Source organism: Oncorhynchus tshawytscha, linkage group LG20, assembly GCF_018296145.1.
Source record: "Oncorhynchus tshawytscha isolate Ot180627B linkage group LG20, Otsh_v2.0, whole genome shotgun sequence".
NCBI lineage: Eukaryota > Metazoa > Chordata > Actinopteri > Salmoniformes > Salmonidae > Oncorhynchus > Oncorhynchus tshawytscha.
The window spans coordinates 41,609,826-41,626,085 of record NC_056448.1 but is presented as its reverse complement, the minus strand read 5'-3'; the positions used below and the strand labels follow the sequence as shown (position 1 = coordinate 41,626,085).

At 48.8% G+C, this 16,260-nt stretch overlaps 1 protein-coding gene across 4 annotated transcripts in view; it reads right to left on the bottom strand.

The window, feature by feature from the left end:
* Positions 1-16,260, bottom strand: part of tln1 (talin 1) — a 142,301-nt gene that overhangs the window by 62,532 nt on the left and 63,509 nt on the right. For all 4 annotated transcript variants that reach the window (XM_042302686.1, XM_042302685.1, XM_042302688.1 and 1 more), the window contains exons 13-21: positions 15,572-15,648; positions 11,788-11,968; positions 11,346-11,459; positions 10,961-11,069; positions 7,897-8,105; positions 7,473-7,571; positions 2,934-3,101; positions 1,753-2,047; positions 981-1,147 (exon numbers count right to left, since the gene is read on the bottom strand). In XM_042302686.1, coding sequence (XP_042158620.1) covers positions 981-1,147; positions 1,753-2,047; positions 2,934-3,101; positions 7,473-7,571; positions 7,897-8,105; positions 10,961-11,069; positions 11,346-11,459; positions 11,788-11,968; positions 15,572-15,648 — 1,419 coding nt within the window. The remainder of the gene's footprint in view (positions 1-980; positions 1,148-1,752; positions 2,048-2,933; positions 3,102-7,472; positions 7,572-7,896; positions 8,106-10,960; positions 11,070-11,345; positions 11,460-11,787; positions 11,969-15,571; positions 15,649-16,260) is intronic.

The window sequence follows — 16,260 nt, the reverse complement described above, 5'->3', positions numbered from 1 at the left end:
GGACAGGATGGGAACAGTAGGTCATGTGGAACAGACCTTGGTGGAATGGGGGCAGGATGGGAACAGTAGGTCATGTGGAACAGACCATGGTGGAATGGGGGCAGGATGGGAACAGTAGGTCATGTGGAACAGACCATGGTGGAATGGGGGACAGGATGGGAACAGTAGGTCATGTGGAACAGACCTTGGTGGAATGGGGGACAGGATGGGAACAGTAGGTCATGTGGAACAGACCATGGTGGAATGGGGGCAGGATGGGAACAATAGGTCATGTGGAACAGACCATGGTGGAATGGGGGACAGGATGGGAACAGTAGGTAATGTGGAACAGACCATGGTGTAATGGGGGACAGGATGGGAACAGTAGGTCATGTGGAACAGACCTTGGTGGAATGGGGGACAGGATGGGAACAGTAGGTCATGTGGAACAGACCATGGTGGAATGGGGGACAGGATGGGAACAGTAGGTCATGTGGAACAGACCATGGTGGAATGGGGGCAGGATGGGAACAGTAGGTCATGTGGAACAGACCTTGGTGGAATGGGGGACAGGATGGGAACAGTAGGTCATGTGGAACAGACCTTGGTGGAATGGGGGACAGGATGGGAACAGTAGGTCATGTGGAACAGACCATGGTGGAATGGGGGACAGGATGGGAACAGTAGGTCATGTGGAACAGACCATGGTGGAATGGGGGCAGGATGGGAACAGTAGGTCATGTGGAACAGACCTTGGTGGAATGGGGGACAGGATGGGAACAGTAGGTCATGTGGAACAGAACTTGGTGGAATGGGGGACAGGATGGGAACAGTAGGTCATGTGGAACAGACCATGGTGGAATGGGGGCAGGATGGGAACAGTAGGTCATGTGGAACAGACCATGGTGGAACGGGGGACAGGATGGGAACAGTAGGTCATGTGGAACAGACCATGGTGGAATGGGGGACAGGATGGGAACAGTAGGTCATGTGGAACAGACCTTGGCAGCCTCCACCATTTTGGCCGTGGCGTCTGCCAGGAGCTTGGCGGCTGACAGCAGCTTGCGGGAATTCTCCAGGTCTGACTCGCCCTCTGCGTCCATCTTGATGGCGTTGACCAGGTCCGAGGTGGCCTGGGCAAGGATGCGGGCCTGACGCACCATCTCACCTGGAGAGAAGGGAGAGAAACAGCAGTCAATACAGTTTAAATCCTCATTTATTCATCTAGTTTTTACTGAAGTTTAAATACTGATTTATTCATCTAACCTTTATTGATTCTGGCCCTAGGAAAAGGGCAACGGTAGGAGAGGCAGCATTTTGATCTTTCCTTAAATAAACCTCTTAAATCTTCAAAGTCAGGGAGTATTTTACCAACAAATAGTTATACAACAATCCACTTCCAAATCATATTTTCATATTAAAACAAGTCAAATTATATTTTTTTTGTACTGCTATTTGGAAATAAGACAAACATTTGAAATTGCTTTTTGCAAATAGGATGCCATTTTGAGATGCAGACTCCAGAGACATCTCACTTGCTCCTTTTTCAGGTTCATATACAGTCAATAAACTACGCAGACCAGACCCAGCTGCTACCGCATTGCTGCCTATGGGAGAGCCACCCCCTTAAGCAGACCTGAACTGTGACCATTTTCTTCAATGGTAAAAGGCATGAGTGGGACATCTTTAATCCACCATCTATGCCATCTCACTCCAATATGACTGCTGACCCTTGACCTCTTTTAGCCCCGCCCCTCCCATCCCCCAGCCTACCGGCATCTCCCATGGAGCTGAAGATGTTCTCGGTGACATCCAGGATGCGGTCGGTGGCCTCTCCGTGGCGCCCTATGGGCTGGCCTCCGTGGGCGTACTGCTTGATGTGCTGCAGGAGCTCGTTGAGGGCATGGGTGACGCCTGTGGCGGCGGCGCCCACCTGCTTGAGGAGCCCCTCATCGCTGGTGGCGCCCTGCGACGCATCCACGCAGCCATCCACCGATTTGGCAACCAGCTTGCCTGCCTCAATCAGCTGCTCCTGGCACACCGGAGAGCTGATGGTGGGAGCGACCACCTGGAGAGGGAGGGAGAGGGGTAAGACAAAAAGGGATAAGGGGAGAAAGGAGAGAAAAAGCAAAGGCAAAGATCGGGGTAAGAAAGGGGGAGAGAGATTTTCATACCGTTCCAGTACAATACAGGGGTATACTGTATTACCGGCAGTGCTCACCAGGGGCACTATTTCTTTCCAAATGTTTGTATTTTGAAGCACAAAACAAATTTAGGCAGTAGGGATCTTGATCCAGGTGGGGATTGATTATCTCTGCTGGAACCAAGAAGCTTGATCTTTCCATCAAGCCGCTTAGATAGCTAGTTAGCAAACCAAATGCATAGCTGGAGCCCCGAGCTGGATATCATTTATCTGACACATCTTAGATAGCTAGTTAGCAAACCAAATGCATAGCTGGAGCCCCGAGCTGGATATCATTTATCTGACACATCTTAGATAGCTAGTTAGCAAACCAAATGCATAGCTGGAGCCCCGAGCTGGATATCATTTATCTGACACATCTTAGATAGCTTAACAAACCAAATGCATAGCTGGAGCCCTGAGCTGGATATCATTTATCTGACAGATAGCTAGTTAGCAAACCAAATGCATAGCTGGAGCCCCGAGCTGGATATCATTTATCTGACACATCTTAGATAGCTAGTTAGCAAACCAAATGCATAGCTGGAGCCCCGAGCTGGATATCATTTATCTGACACATCTTAGATAGTTAACTTAACAGTTATAACAGCTCCCGTGATGCGGAGATGCACCCGACCTTTATGGGGCCCCCAATTTACAGTATTGAAAAAAAATACCCCTGTAAACGGCATTCCGTCCAAGTCTAAATGACAAACATGGGACAATAGATGGTTAGTGTGTGGTAAAGATGTTGGGGGTTCTCTTCTCTTACCCGGGTGCAAGCCACCAGTTGGGAGGTGGATAGGGCACATTGGGTCGCCGCGGCGATGACGCGGTTCTGGAGTGCAGAGTCCTCTGTCTTCTGGGCCACGTTCTTTGCTTTGAGCACCAGAGCGGCGGCGGCGTTAGCCACGGCTTTAGCCAGCTGCATAAGCATGTCCTGAGAACGGCAGGGATGACACAGGCTAGTTAGCATGTAGCATAAAGTAAATTAAGGCATGCTTAAGTGGAAGGAGAAAATATCATTTTGACGATTCCATACCAGGCCCATAAACGAGGTTCTGTTTTGATTGAGACTGTGGTTCATTGTGAGTATCTTTAGCCTGAATACCAGACTGTTTCTGCTTTAGTTAACTTGTTGTTGTTGTCGTAGCAAAGAAGACAACAGTGTAGCATTGTTGAGAACAGAAACAGTGTGACACCGAGGTTATATAGGGTGAAAAGATTGTGGGTCAACTATGGAACAATTATTTTGGTAAGAATTAGGATCAATTTAATTATTCTGAAAATAATTGTCCTCTTCAGGAAGAGTACTCAAATGTCAAGGTCCATTTTGGAAAATTAAATTAAGTAAAGAGATTAGAGAAATAGCCTCTACTAAAGGGGAAAATTAGAGACTTTTCCAGTTTTAAAATCTGTCCTGCCAAACACACCACAGCTTACAGTCTGACCTGAATTCAGTGGTAGCCAGTTTTAGCACAAAGGTAAATAGAAGACCCTATTGATGACACTACTATCTATAATGGCCTCTGAGGTTTCTTTTTGAAATATATTTTTCACACCCCTTTTTCTCCCTAATTTCATGGTATCCAACTGGTAGTTACAGTCTTACAGTCTAATCGCTGCAACTCCCGTACGGACCCGGGAGAGGCGAAGGTCGAGTGCCGTGCGTCCTCTGAAACACAACCCAACCAAGCCGCACTGCTTCTAGACACAATGCAGGCTTAACCTGGAAGCCAGCCGCACCAATGTGTCGGAGGAAACACCGTACACCTAGCCACCGTGTTAGCATGCATGCACCTGGCCCGCCACAGGAGTCGCTAGAGTGCGATGGGACAAGAACATCTCTTCCGACCAAACCCTCCCCTAACGATGCAGGGCCAATTGTGCGCTGCCCCATGGGTTTCCCGGTCGCGGCCGGCTGTGACAGAGCCTGGATCTCTAGTGGTACAGCTACACTGCGATGCAGTGCCTTAGACCACTGCGCCACTCAGGAAGTGGCCTCCAAGGATTCTTTCCATAGAAGCCAAGCTAAGCCTATATCCCAAATAGCACACTATTCCCTACATAGAGCACTACTTTTGACCAGAGCCTTAGTACACTATGTAGGGAATATGGTGCCATTTGTGAGAGTGCTTCATATTCATTGGCTTAAACATAAATATACTTTAGTATAACCCATCCAGGCTGGGGAGGAGGGGAGACTCAAGCCTGGTGGCTCCAAAGACAATCATCAACTCTATCCTGCCTTTAGCTGTTGGTCTTTTTGTCTTCCCCACAAGTTGGGACTTTAGGAACATACCAGCATTCTCTACCCTCCAAAGGTAATATAAGGACATTCTACAAGGTTATGGGGTGGGCTAGCTAATGCAGCTACAGTACAGAATGACTAACAATGTCATATTAATGTATATTTTGTCAACTAGCTGACTTAGAGACTGGGTTTGACATTGATACTGGTTTTGGGTCTGGGATATTTCAAAAACATGTGCAACTGTTTAAATTGTGACTCGTGATAGATATATTTAAACTAAAGAATGTGCGTTTTTGTGCTTCCAAAACCTGTTACTTCACGTTTGGAAGTGCAAAAACAGAGTGGCTAAGGGGGTGGGGAGTAACTAGGAGGTAGAAAAGTGACTGGGGGGGAGAAGAGACTAGGGTGGAGAGAAAAGTGAGTAGGGGGAGAGAAAAGGGAGAGAAGGGGGAGAGAAAAGGGAGAGAAGGGGGAGAGAAAAGGGAGTAGAGGGAGAGAAAAGGGAGTAGGGGGAGACAATAGGGAGTAGGGGGAGACAATAGAGAGAGAATAGGGAGTAGGGGAGACAAAAGGGAGTAGGGGGAGACAAAAGGGAGTAGGGGGAGACAATAGGGAGTAGGGGAGAGAAAAGGGAGTAGGGGGAGAGAATAGGGAGTAGGGGGAGAGAATAGGGAGTAGGGGGAGAGAAAAGGGAGTAGGGGGAGAAATAGGGAGTAGGGGGAGAGAATAGGGAGTAGGGGAGAAAGAATAGGGCTCTAGGGGTCAAAAGATGATAGGGAGTAGGGGAGGAATAGCTGTGAAGGGCCAGAGAATAGGGGTAGGGGAGAGAATAGGGAGTAGGGGGAGACGAAAAGTGACTGGGCTCTCTATGTGTGTCAAAAGATGATACGTGGAAGCGGAGGGACTCCAGCTGTGAAGTGCCAGACACATGCGGTGGGCTAACGCACGGTCGGTGGGCTAACGCACGGTCGGTGGGCTAACGCACGGTCGGTGGGCTAACGCACGGGGTCTAACGCATGGTAGGATAACACACGGGGTCTAACGCACGGTGGGCTAACGCACGGTGGGCTAACACACGGTAGGCTAACACACGGTAGGCTAACACACGGTAGGCTAACACACGGTAGGCTAACACACGGTTGTCATTGAGGAGAGACAGGATATCAGCAACAGGGTCTCTGCAAAAACTAATCTAGCAAACACTCATCAGCCTCCGCACTACTCCAGAGATTATTTTTATGCAGTTTAGAAGGTGTTTGAGTGGGATTATCGACATCACAACAGAGGAGTTGGGCAGCTCTCCCTGCATGTTGTTTTGTGAAGGAGTAGGGGAGGAGGAGGCAGAAAAAGGGAGAGGGAGGGAAAAGAAACCCAGAGGACTTTGTGGGAGCTGCGGTCAGGCTGCATTCCATAAGCATTTATGAACAGGCATTAGCCGGCCTACTTATTTCTCCACAATATGTTCTCTGCGCTCGCTCAGTCATTGTATGGTAGGCTATATCATCACTTAGGTGTAACATTACAGCTACTTCGTCACATTTTCAGTTGAAGTGCTTCCCTCAATACATGTATAGGCTATTATAAATAACTCCACATTAAAACAACAACTCCAACACCTTCACCAAAGGTCACTGTCGTTTTGTCCCATTTTAAAAAGGTTAAATACTGTTAAATACTGTACCAATTGTTTTCTCTAAGAGAATTTCTAACAGGCTTCCCACCACTTATCGAAACAGATCCCCTACTACTACTACTATTGTTAAACCCTTCATTTAATATTGGAAACAATTGTTAAAACAGACATTCCCTGTATATCTTCAGGTACAGTTGTATTCTCCTAGACCTCAATGCAACCACATTAAGAGTTAATAATCAACCCAGTACCCTACAAATGGAAACTACTCTGTTTGGACTTGGCAGACGTCTCGTTTGGACAGGGCAGAAGCCTCGTTTGGACAGGGCAGAAGCCTCGTTTGGACAGGGCAGAAGCCTCGTTTGGACAGGGCAGAAGCCTCGTTTGGACAGGGCAGAAGCCTCGTTTGGACAGGGCAGAAGTCTCGTTTGGACAGGGCAGAAGTCTCGTTTGGACAGGGAAGAAGTCTCGTTTGGACAGGGAAGAAGTCTCGTTTGGACAGGGAAGAAGTCTCGTTTGGACAGGGAAGAAGTCTCGTTTGGACAGGGAAGAAGTCTCATTTGGACAGGGAAGAAGTCTCGTTTGGACAGGGAAGAATACGATCATGTAAATACAGTTCACCTTTTAATCCCTGGGTTGACTTTTCTCATCTGAAACTCAAAGTTTCTCTCAGTGCGTTGGGCTATTCAGCTGTTGCATACTTTCATAATCAAATGCTTTTGAGAGCTACTTGCTCTTTCTGCGTGTCAATAATCAAAACCTATAAGAAAACCAAGAGCATTTTGAGTACCTGAAGATATGCAAGAGAAACTGAACAAAACTGCTGTCAAATGCTTATTATACAGTTAGAAATGACAAGAATACACTACTAGATGATGTTACACCAGTGTGGTCCATATCAATTACAGTGAAAGATCCAAGAACGATTAGTATGATTGGCCATTGGGAGTGACAGTGATTCGGATAGGCTCATCTTTCAAGGACACGTTTGTTACCAGCATGTGACTATAAGTGGAGACGCTCCGCCTTGCACCCCTGAAAGATCCTTTACCTAGAAACTGACCAATGCAGGTGTAAAAAAAAAGATGGGGTTATAGTAAATCACACAGTACTGCACAAATTATGTCAACAAACTCTACATAGGGAACTGATCAGGACCGTGTTCTGACCTAAGATCCTAAGACAACTTAAATGTTGTGCAAATCAGAGTGTTGAAAGCAATGGACGAAGGGCTGAATCCTAACTTCCAGGATTTTTCACTTAGCCATATATTGATGTCAATGGGAGACTAAATGAACGTTTGACGTAAGTGGAAGTTAGAATTTGCCCCAAGTCTTAAAACGGTCAACTTATTTTCTTGTGGCGTAGTCCCACTTTCAGAGTGCCAGTTTAGTTCACTCTGGACTGGGTCACGGTTGGCCTACCTGAAAGCGGGGGTCGGCGTCCGTCTCTCCGATGTGAGACAGCAGCTCGCCACTGGCCTGGCCCACGTTGCCTGCAGCCTGCAGAAGGTTCTGACGGGGCTGATGGGTAAAAAAAAAAAAAGATACCCAAAAAGCACAGGTCACATGACTGAAGAAAAGCCATCATGAAGGGATTCTTTAACATCTTTTGCATGAAGATGGTTTCACGTTAACTTACAGGTGACATTGGTCATGTCCAGTAAGCACAAAATGGGAGAAAACATTTTAATAAGAACACAGATTTTCAATTTTAGCTGCAAAATCTTTTTACACCATGCGCTTTTCTGAACATTATCATTGTGCGACACAGAAACAGGAAGTACACAAAAATGGCTAAGCCTTCGGGGTGTTACTTCAGTATTCAGTGTGTGCTCGTGCGTGTTACCTCAGTGTTGGCTGGCTGGGCGGTCTTTAGCATGTCGGACACGGCACACGCCAGGTTCTTGGCAGCCCCCAACAACTGGTTTCCGTTGCCTCCCTCATCCTCCATGAGGGCGGCGAGCAGCTTGACCCCCTTGGACATCTCCGTTAGGTTGGAGGAGATGGTGGTCACGGCACAGCCCACCGCCGTGTAGTCTGTCTCTGCTGGGTCGCCTATTGTTGAGGGGGACAGACAGACATGTTTAGGTTTCAATACTTTGTGGGCAGCCCTTTAAGCACTACACCTATGGTGAAGGGGACAGACAGATGTTGAGGGGAACTTCATGAGCAGCCCCCATGTGGTTTATGAGGGGAACTTCATGAGCAATCCTCACGTGGTCTATGAGGGGAGCTTCATGAGCAATCCTCACGTGGTCTATGAGGGGAGCTTCATGAGCAGTCCTCACGTGGTCTATGAGGGGAACTTCATGAGCAGTCCTCACGTGGTCTATGAGGGGAACTTCATGAGCAGTCCTCACGTGGTCTATATGGGGAACTTCATGAGCAGTCCTCACGTGGTCTATGAGGGGAACTTCATGAGCAGTCCTCATTTGGTCTATGAGGGGAACGTCATGAGCAGTCCTCACGTGGTCTATGAGGGGAACGTTTAACAGTCCTCACGTGGTCTGAGGGGAACTGGCAGTCCTCACGTGGTCTGGGGGAACGTCATGAGCAGTCCTCACGTGGTCTATGAGGGGAACGTCATGAGCAGTCCTCCGTGGTGAGGGGAACAGAGCAGTCCTCACTGGCCTGGCCCAACGTCATGAGCAGTCCTGTGGTCTAGAGGGGAACTTCTGAGCAGTCCTCACGGGTCTGATGGGTAACTTCATGAGCAGTCCTCACGATGGTCTAAAACTTCACAGCAGTCACATGACTGAAGAAAACTTCATGAGCAGTCCTCACGTGGTCTATGAGGGGAACTTCATGAGAGTCCTCACGTGGTCTATGAGGGAACTTTGGTCAGTCCTCACGTGGTCTAAATGGGGAAAACAGTTTTCTATAAGGGGAACACAGAGCAGTTCAATTTTAGCTGCAAAAGTCCTCACGTTTATGACAACTTCATACAGTCCTTTTCTATGAAACATTATCATTCACGTGGTCTACAGGGGAACAGGAAGTCCTCACGTGGTCTAAAACTTCATGGCAGTCCTCACGTGGGTCTTAGGGGAACTTCAGTAGTCCTCAGTGGTCTATGAGGGTGTTAGCAGTCTCAGTGTCTATATGGGGAACTTCTGAGCAGTCCTTACGTGGTCATGAGGGAACTTCAGAGCAGTCACGTGGTCTATGAGGGGAGCTTCATGAGCAGTCCTCACGTGGTCTATGAGGGGAACTTCATGAGCAGTCCTCACGTGGTCTATGAGGGGAACTTCATGAGCAGTCCTCACGTGGTCTATGGGGGAACTCCATTAGCAGTCCTCACGGGTCTAGATGGTGAACTCATGAGCAGTCCTCACGTGGTCTATGTGGGGAACTCTGTCTCTGGTCTATGGGGGAACTTCGAGCAGTCTCACGTGGTCTGAGGGGAACAGAGCAGTCATGTTTAGGGGAACTTTCAGTCCTCACTTCTATGGGGAGCCCTTCACTGAGCAGTCCTATGGTCTAGGGGAACTTCAGAGCAGATGTTGATGGGGAACTTCATGAGCAGTCCCCACGTGGTTTATGAGGGGAACTTCATGAGCAGTCCTCACGTGGTCTATGAGGGGAGCTTCATGAGCAATCCTCACGTGGTCTATGAGGGGAGCTTCATGAGCAGTCCTCACGTGGTCTATGAGGGGAACTTCATGAGCAGTCCTCACGTGGTCTATGAGGGGAACTTCATGAGCAGTCCCCACGTGGTTTATGAGGGGAACTTCATGAGCAGTCCTCACATGGTCTATGAGGGGAACTTCATGAGCAGTCCTCACGTGGTCTATATGGGGAACTTCATGAGCAGTCCTCACGTGGTCTATGCTGCTGCTTTGTTTTATTCATCCACCCACAGAGTCAATATTTAAGCTGAAAAAGCCTTTACATATCTAGTTAAAGGGCATTACAATGCAGAATCGAAATACATTTTTATTTAAAAAAATAATAATTTAAGCTGTATTTCTACATGTAATTGTCATTGAGATAAAATCTATTTCACAAGAGACCTGTATTGAATTAAGCACCCCTGTGAAAAAGGCAATCCCATATCTACTGGTTCTTCAAGACAGATATAAGCAGTGGTGTAAAGTAATTAAGTAAAAATACTTTAAAGTACCACTTAAGTCGTTTTTTGGGGTATCTGTACTTTACTATTTATATTTTTGACTACTTTTACTTCACTATATTCCTTAAGAAAATATTGTACTTTTTACTCCATACATTTCACATGACAACCAAAAATATTCGTTACATGTTGAATGCTTAGCAGGAGAGGAAAATAGTCAAATTCACGCACTTCTCAACAGAACATCTCTGGTCATCCCTACTGCCTCTGATCTGGAGGATTCACTGAAAACAGAGAACATCCCTGTTCATCCCTACTGCTCTTGATCTGGAGGACTCACTAAAACAGAGAACATCCCTGGTCATCTCTACTGCCTCTGATCTGGAGGACTCACTAAAACAGAGAACATCTCTGGTCATCTCTACTGCCTCTGATCTGGAGGACTCACTAAAACAGAGAACATCTCTGGTCATCCCTACTGCCTCTGATCTGGAGGACTCACTAAACACACAAGCTTTGTTTGTAAATTATGTCTGAATGTTGGAGTGTGCCCGTGGCTTTCCGTACGTTTTAAAAATAAGAAAATGGTGCCATCTGGTTTCCTTAATATAAGGAATTTGAAATTATTTATACTTTTGATACTTAAGTATATTTTAAACCAAATACTTTTAGACTTCCTCAATTAGTTTTTAACTGGGTGACTTTCACTTTTACTTGAGTCATTTTCTATTAAGGTATCTTTACTTTTACTCAAGTATGACAGTTGGGTACTTTTCCCACCACTAGATAGAAATGACCACAACATCCATTGTTGGTATCCACAGTGAAGAGACGGTACCTGCGGTGAGATTGACCATAGAGGCCGTCCCGGCTGTGATGGCGTCAACCTGGGAGTGGATCTCGTGTTTGGACTCGTCCATCTTGTTCTTACGCCAGGCTTGGGAGGCCTTGATCATGGGAAGACACAGATCACATTAAAACTATTTTCTACACAACTTACATGAAAAATACACCAACTCACTGTATTACACTATAAAAGAGTGGAGCATGTTCTCTCTCTTTAATTGGTACAACTAGGCTTTAAAATTGTGTCCATTTGAAATAATTCACTTAAAACTGAGAGGAAAAAAAATGATAGACGAGATCATCAAGAATTTTGTTATAGCCACAGGTTGGAGGTTGTACAGGTGAAGAGGGGGTCAGTTTAAATCCAGGTGTCTCACCGCGTCTGTCCCGAGGGGAGGCAGGGTGTCAAACTCCTCCAGCGAGGCCTGGGCAGCCTGCAACGCCTGCATGCTGGAGTTGATGGTGCCAGTCAGGGCCTGCTGGGCTGATGTCTGCACACAGGGGAACATATCGAAATACACTCTTAGTATTCATTCTGTACAGTTAATTAAATAGGGCCAATAACACTTCATGTTTGTAATTATTTTCCACTGAGAATGTGATGGTGTATTAGCCTCTAAAAGGCTTTCTTCAGATATAGAGATCGTATTGGGGTCTGTTCAGTTATTTCAATTAACAGTCAATTGAGGAAGTGAATTAACCACTATTTCCTATTTGGGCTTTTTTCCAAATCTTGAATTGAACTGAATTTCACTTCCTGAATTGAAAACTGAACTGACCCCAACCCTGCTAGAGTTCAATGTGGCCCTCCAGTCTTACCAGCGGGGGCATGTGGCCCCTGTGCATCTGTCCGCTGGTGATGTGCTGCTTGGCCTGAGGCATGGAGCCCATCTGGAAGCTCTCGGGGCCCCCGGCCCCTGAACGCATGATGGCTGGCAGGGCCACAGAGCCAGTCTCCACCTTCCCCACCTTGTTGAACTGCTGCTGCAGCACTGTAGACCTGGGGGGGTGGAGAGACAGAGGGAGGGTGGGGAGAGAGGTGGGAGGGTGGGGAGAGATGGCGGGAGGGTGGGGGAGAGATGGCGGGGGAGGGAGGGGAGAGATGGCGGGGAGGGAGGGGAGAGATGGCGGGGAGGGAGGGGAGAGATGGCGGGGAGGGAGGGGAGAGATGGCGGGGAGGGAGGGGAGAGATGGCGGGGAGGGAGGGGAGAGATGGCGGGAGGGAGGGGAGAGATGGCGGGAGGGAGGGGAGAGATGGCGGGAGAGAGGGATGAATAGAGATGTCAGAAGACATACTATATTGCAGTGTTGTAAGGCTCTTCATCCTCATCAGAAAGATGCCCCCATAGGCTAGATGGCCCCACTACACAGGACCCACAGGCTAGATGGACCCACTACACAGGGCCCATAGGCTAGATGGACCCACTACACAGGACCCATAGGCTAGATGGACCCACTACACAGGACCCATAGGCTAGATGGACCCACTACACAGGACCCAGGACCCACTAGGCATAGGCTAGATGGACCCACTACACAAGACCCATAGGCTAGATGGACCCACTAAACAAGACCCATAGGCTAGATGGACCACTACACAGGATCCATAGGCTAGATGGAATCACAGGCTAGATGGACTCACTACACTGGACCCATAGGCTAGATGGACCCACTACACAGGACCCATAGGCTAGATGGACCCACTACACAGGACCCATAGGCTAGATGGAACCACAGGCTAGATGGACTCACTACACTGGACCCATAGGCTAGATGGACCCACTACACTGGACCCACAGGCTAGATGGACCACTACACAGGATCCATAGGCTAGATGGAATCACAGGCTAGATGGACTCACTACACTGGACCCATAGGCTAGATGGACCCACTACACAGGACCCATAGGCTAGATGGACCCACTACACAGGACCCACAGGCTAGATGGACCCACTACACTGGACTCATAGGCTAGATGGACCCACTACACAGAACCCACTATACAAGACCCAAGGCTAGATGGAACCACAGGATATATGGACCCACTACACTGGACCCATAGGCTAGATGGACCACTACACAGGACCCACAGGCTAGATGGACCCACTACACTGGACTCATAGGCTAGATGGACCCACTACATAGGACCCATAGGCTAGATGGACCCACAGGCTAGATGAACCCACTACACAGGACCCACTGGCTAGATCTACCCACTACACAGGACCCACTACACAGGACCCATAGGCCAGATGGACCCACTACACAGGACCCATAGGCTAGGTGGACCCACTACACAGGACCCACTGGCTAGATGGACCCACTGGCTAGATGGACCCACTACACTGGACTCATAGGCTAGATGGACCCACTACACAGGACCCATAGGCTAGATGGACCCACTACACAGAACCCACTATGGACAAAGACCCAAGGCTAGATGGAACCACAGGATATATGGACCCACTAGATGGGCACTGGACCCATAGGCTAGATGGACCACTACACAGGACCCACAGGCTAGATGGACCCAATACACTGGGACTCACTGGAGGCTAGATGGACCACACTCCATAGGCAGATGGAATCACAGGCTAGGACCCATAGGCTAGATGGACCCACAGGCCCATAGGCTGAACCCACTACACAGGACCCACAGGCTAGATGGACCCACTGGACCCACCCACTACACCCAGGCTACCCACTAGGCCCACTAGATGGACCCACTACACAGGACCCACTGGCTAGATGGACCCACTACCACAGGACCCACTGGCTAGGTGGACCCACTACACAGGACCCACTGGCTAGGTGGACCCACTACACAGGACCCACTGGCTAGATGGACCCACTACACAGGACCCACTGGCTAGATGGACCCACTACACAGGACCCACTGGCTAGATGGACCCACTACACAGGACCCACTGGCTAGGTGGACCAACTACACAGGACCCACTGGCTAGGTGGACCCACTGGACCCACTGGCTAGATGGACCCACTACACAGGACCCACTGGCTAGGTGGACCCACTACACAGGACCCACTGGCTAGGTGGACCCACTACACAGGACCCACTGGCTAGGTGGACCCACTACACAGGACCCACAGGCTAGGTGGACCCACTACACAGGACCCACTGGCTAGATGGACCCACTACACAGGACCCACAGGCTAGGTGGACCCACTACACAGGACCCACTGGCTAGGTGGACCCACTACACAGAACCCACAGGCTAGATGGACCCACTACACAGGACCCACAGGCTAGATGGACCCACTACAGGACCCAGGACCCACAGGCTAGATGGACCCACTACACAGGACCCACAGGCTAGATGGACCCACTACACAGGACCCACAGGCTAGGTGGACCCACTACACAGGACCCACAGGCTAGATGGACCCACTACACTGGACTCATAGGCTAGATGGACCCACTACATAGGACCCATAGGCTAGATGGACCCACAGGCTAGATGAACCCACTACACAGGACCCACTGGCTAGATCTACCCACTACACAGGCTACCCACTACACAGGACCCATAGGCCAGAGATGGACCCACTACACAGGACCCATAGGCTAGGTGGACCCACTACACAGGACCCACTGGCTAGATGGACCCACTGGCTAGATGGACCCACTACACTGGACTCATAGGCTAGATGGACCCACTACACAGGACCCCACTACACAGAACCCACTACAAGACCCAAGGCTAGATGGAACCACAGGATATATGGACCCACTACACTGGACCCATAGGCTAGATGGACCACTACACAGGACCCACAGGCTAGATGGACCCACTACACTGGACTCATAGGCTAGATGGACCCACTACATAGGACCCATAGGCTAGATGGACCCACAGGCTAGATGAACCCACTACACAGGACCCACAGGCTAGGTGGACCCACTACACAGGACCCACTGGCTAGATGGACCCACTACACAGGACCCACTGGCTAGATGGACCCACTACACAGGACCCACTGGCTAGATGGACCCACTACACAGGACCCACTGGCTAGGTGGACCCACTACACAGGACCCACTGGCTAGGTGGACCCACTACACAGGACCCACTGGCTAGGTGGACCCACTACACAGGACCCACTGGCTAGATGGACCCACTGGCAGATGGACCCACCCACCCACTGGCTAGATGGACCCACTACACAGGACCCACTGGCTAGGTGGACCAACTACACAGGACCCACTGGCTAGGTGGACCAACTACACAGGACCCACTGGCTAGGTGGACCCACTGGCACAGGACCCACAGGACCCACAGGCTAGATGGACCCACTACATAGGAATACATACATACACAATGTTGATGAAAATCTGTAGGGGAGTTATGGATAAAGACTGAGGGAAAGTTAGTACAGTATAGAATCTACTGACGTCAAAACACACACACACACACACACACACACACACACACACACACACACACACACACACACACACACACACACACACACACACACACACACACACACACACACACACACACACACACACAGTGAGCAGTCACCAACATGCTGTGACATCACTGGCACACACGGCAGGAAACTGCTGCACTGGACTCACTTTTTGGGTGACACAGAATCCTCCAACATGGTGGACTCCTCATCTCCCTCTAAGCCAAAGTGGTCCTTGCTCTTTTTCTGTTGGAAGGAGACAAGACAGGTTATTGGGGTGATTGATATAGCTCTCTTCATTTAATTAAAAAAAGGGGCAATCTGGGATTTGTACATCCATTTTCTGGCACTCTTAAAGTAATGTTATATGACCATTGATTCTTGACATATAGAACTCCTAAATGTCTCATGAGCTTAGTTCAACTGTCGTGCCTCATCAGAAAACATATAAGATCGTTTTTATTCTATTGTCTGTAAACAATTGTAATCTCACCATTACTGGGATATGCGATATGGTGTGGAATCTCTAAACTCTATCATGGCAGTACTCTATGCATACTGTAATGCAGTGCACAGACACATTGAAGAGGCAACTCTAGCGTACCCTGAGGCTTTTTGTCAATATGATTTCCATGGTGACCTGGTCATACAGAACTCTTGATTTGCTATCTTGACTGATTACAATCACTGGCTACAACCAGGATTTTGTGTTGGTGCATTTGCTCCGCGGTGAAGTTTCCCCTGGGTATAGATCAAGGATCAGCTTTCCCATCCCTCAATCCTAACCTTAAACATTAAATGGGGAAACTGACCCAAGATCAGTGTCTGAGGGCAATGTCACCATACTCCAATGCATCT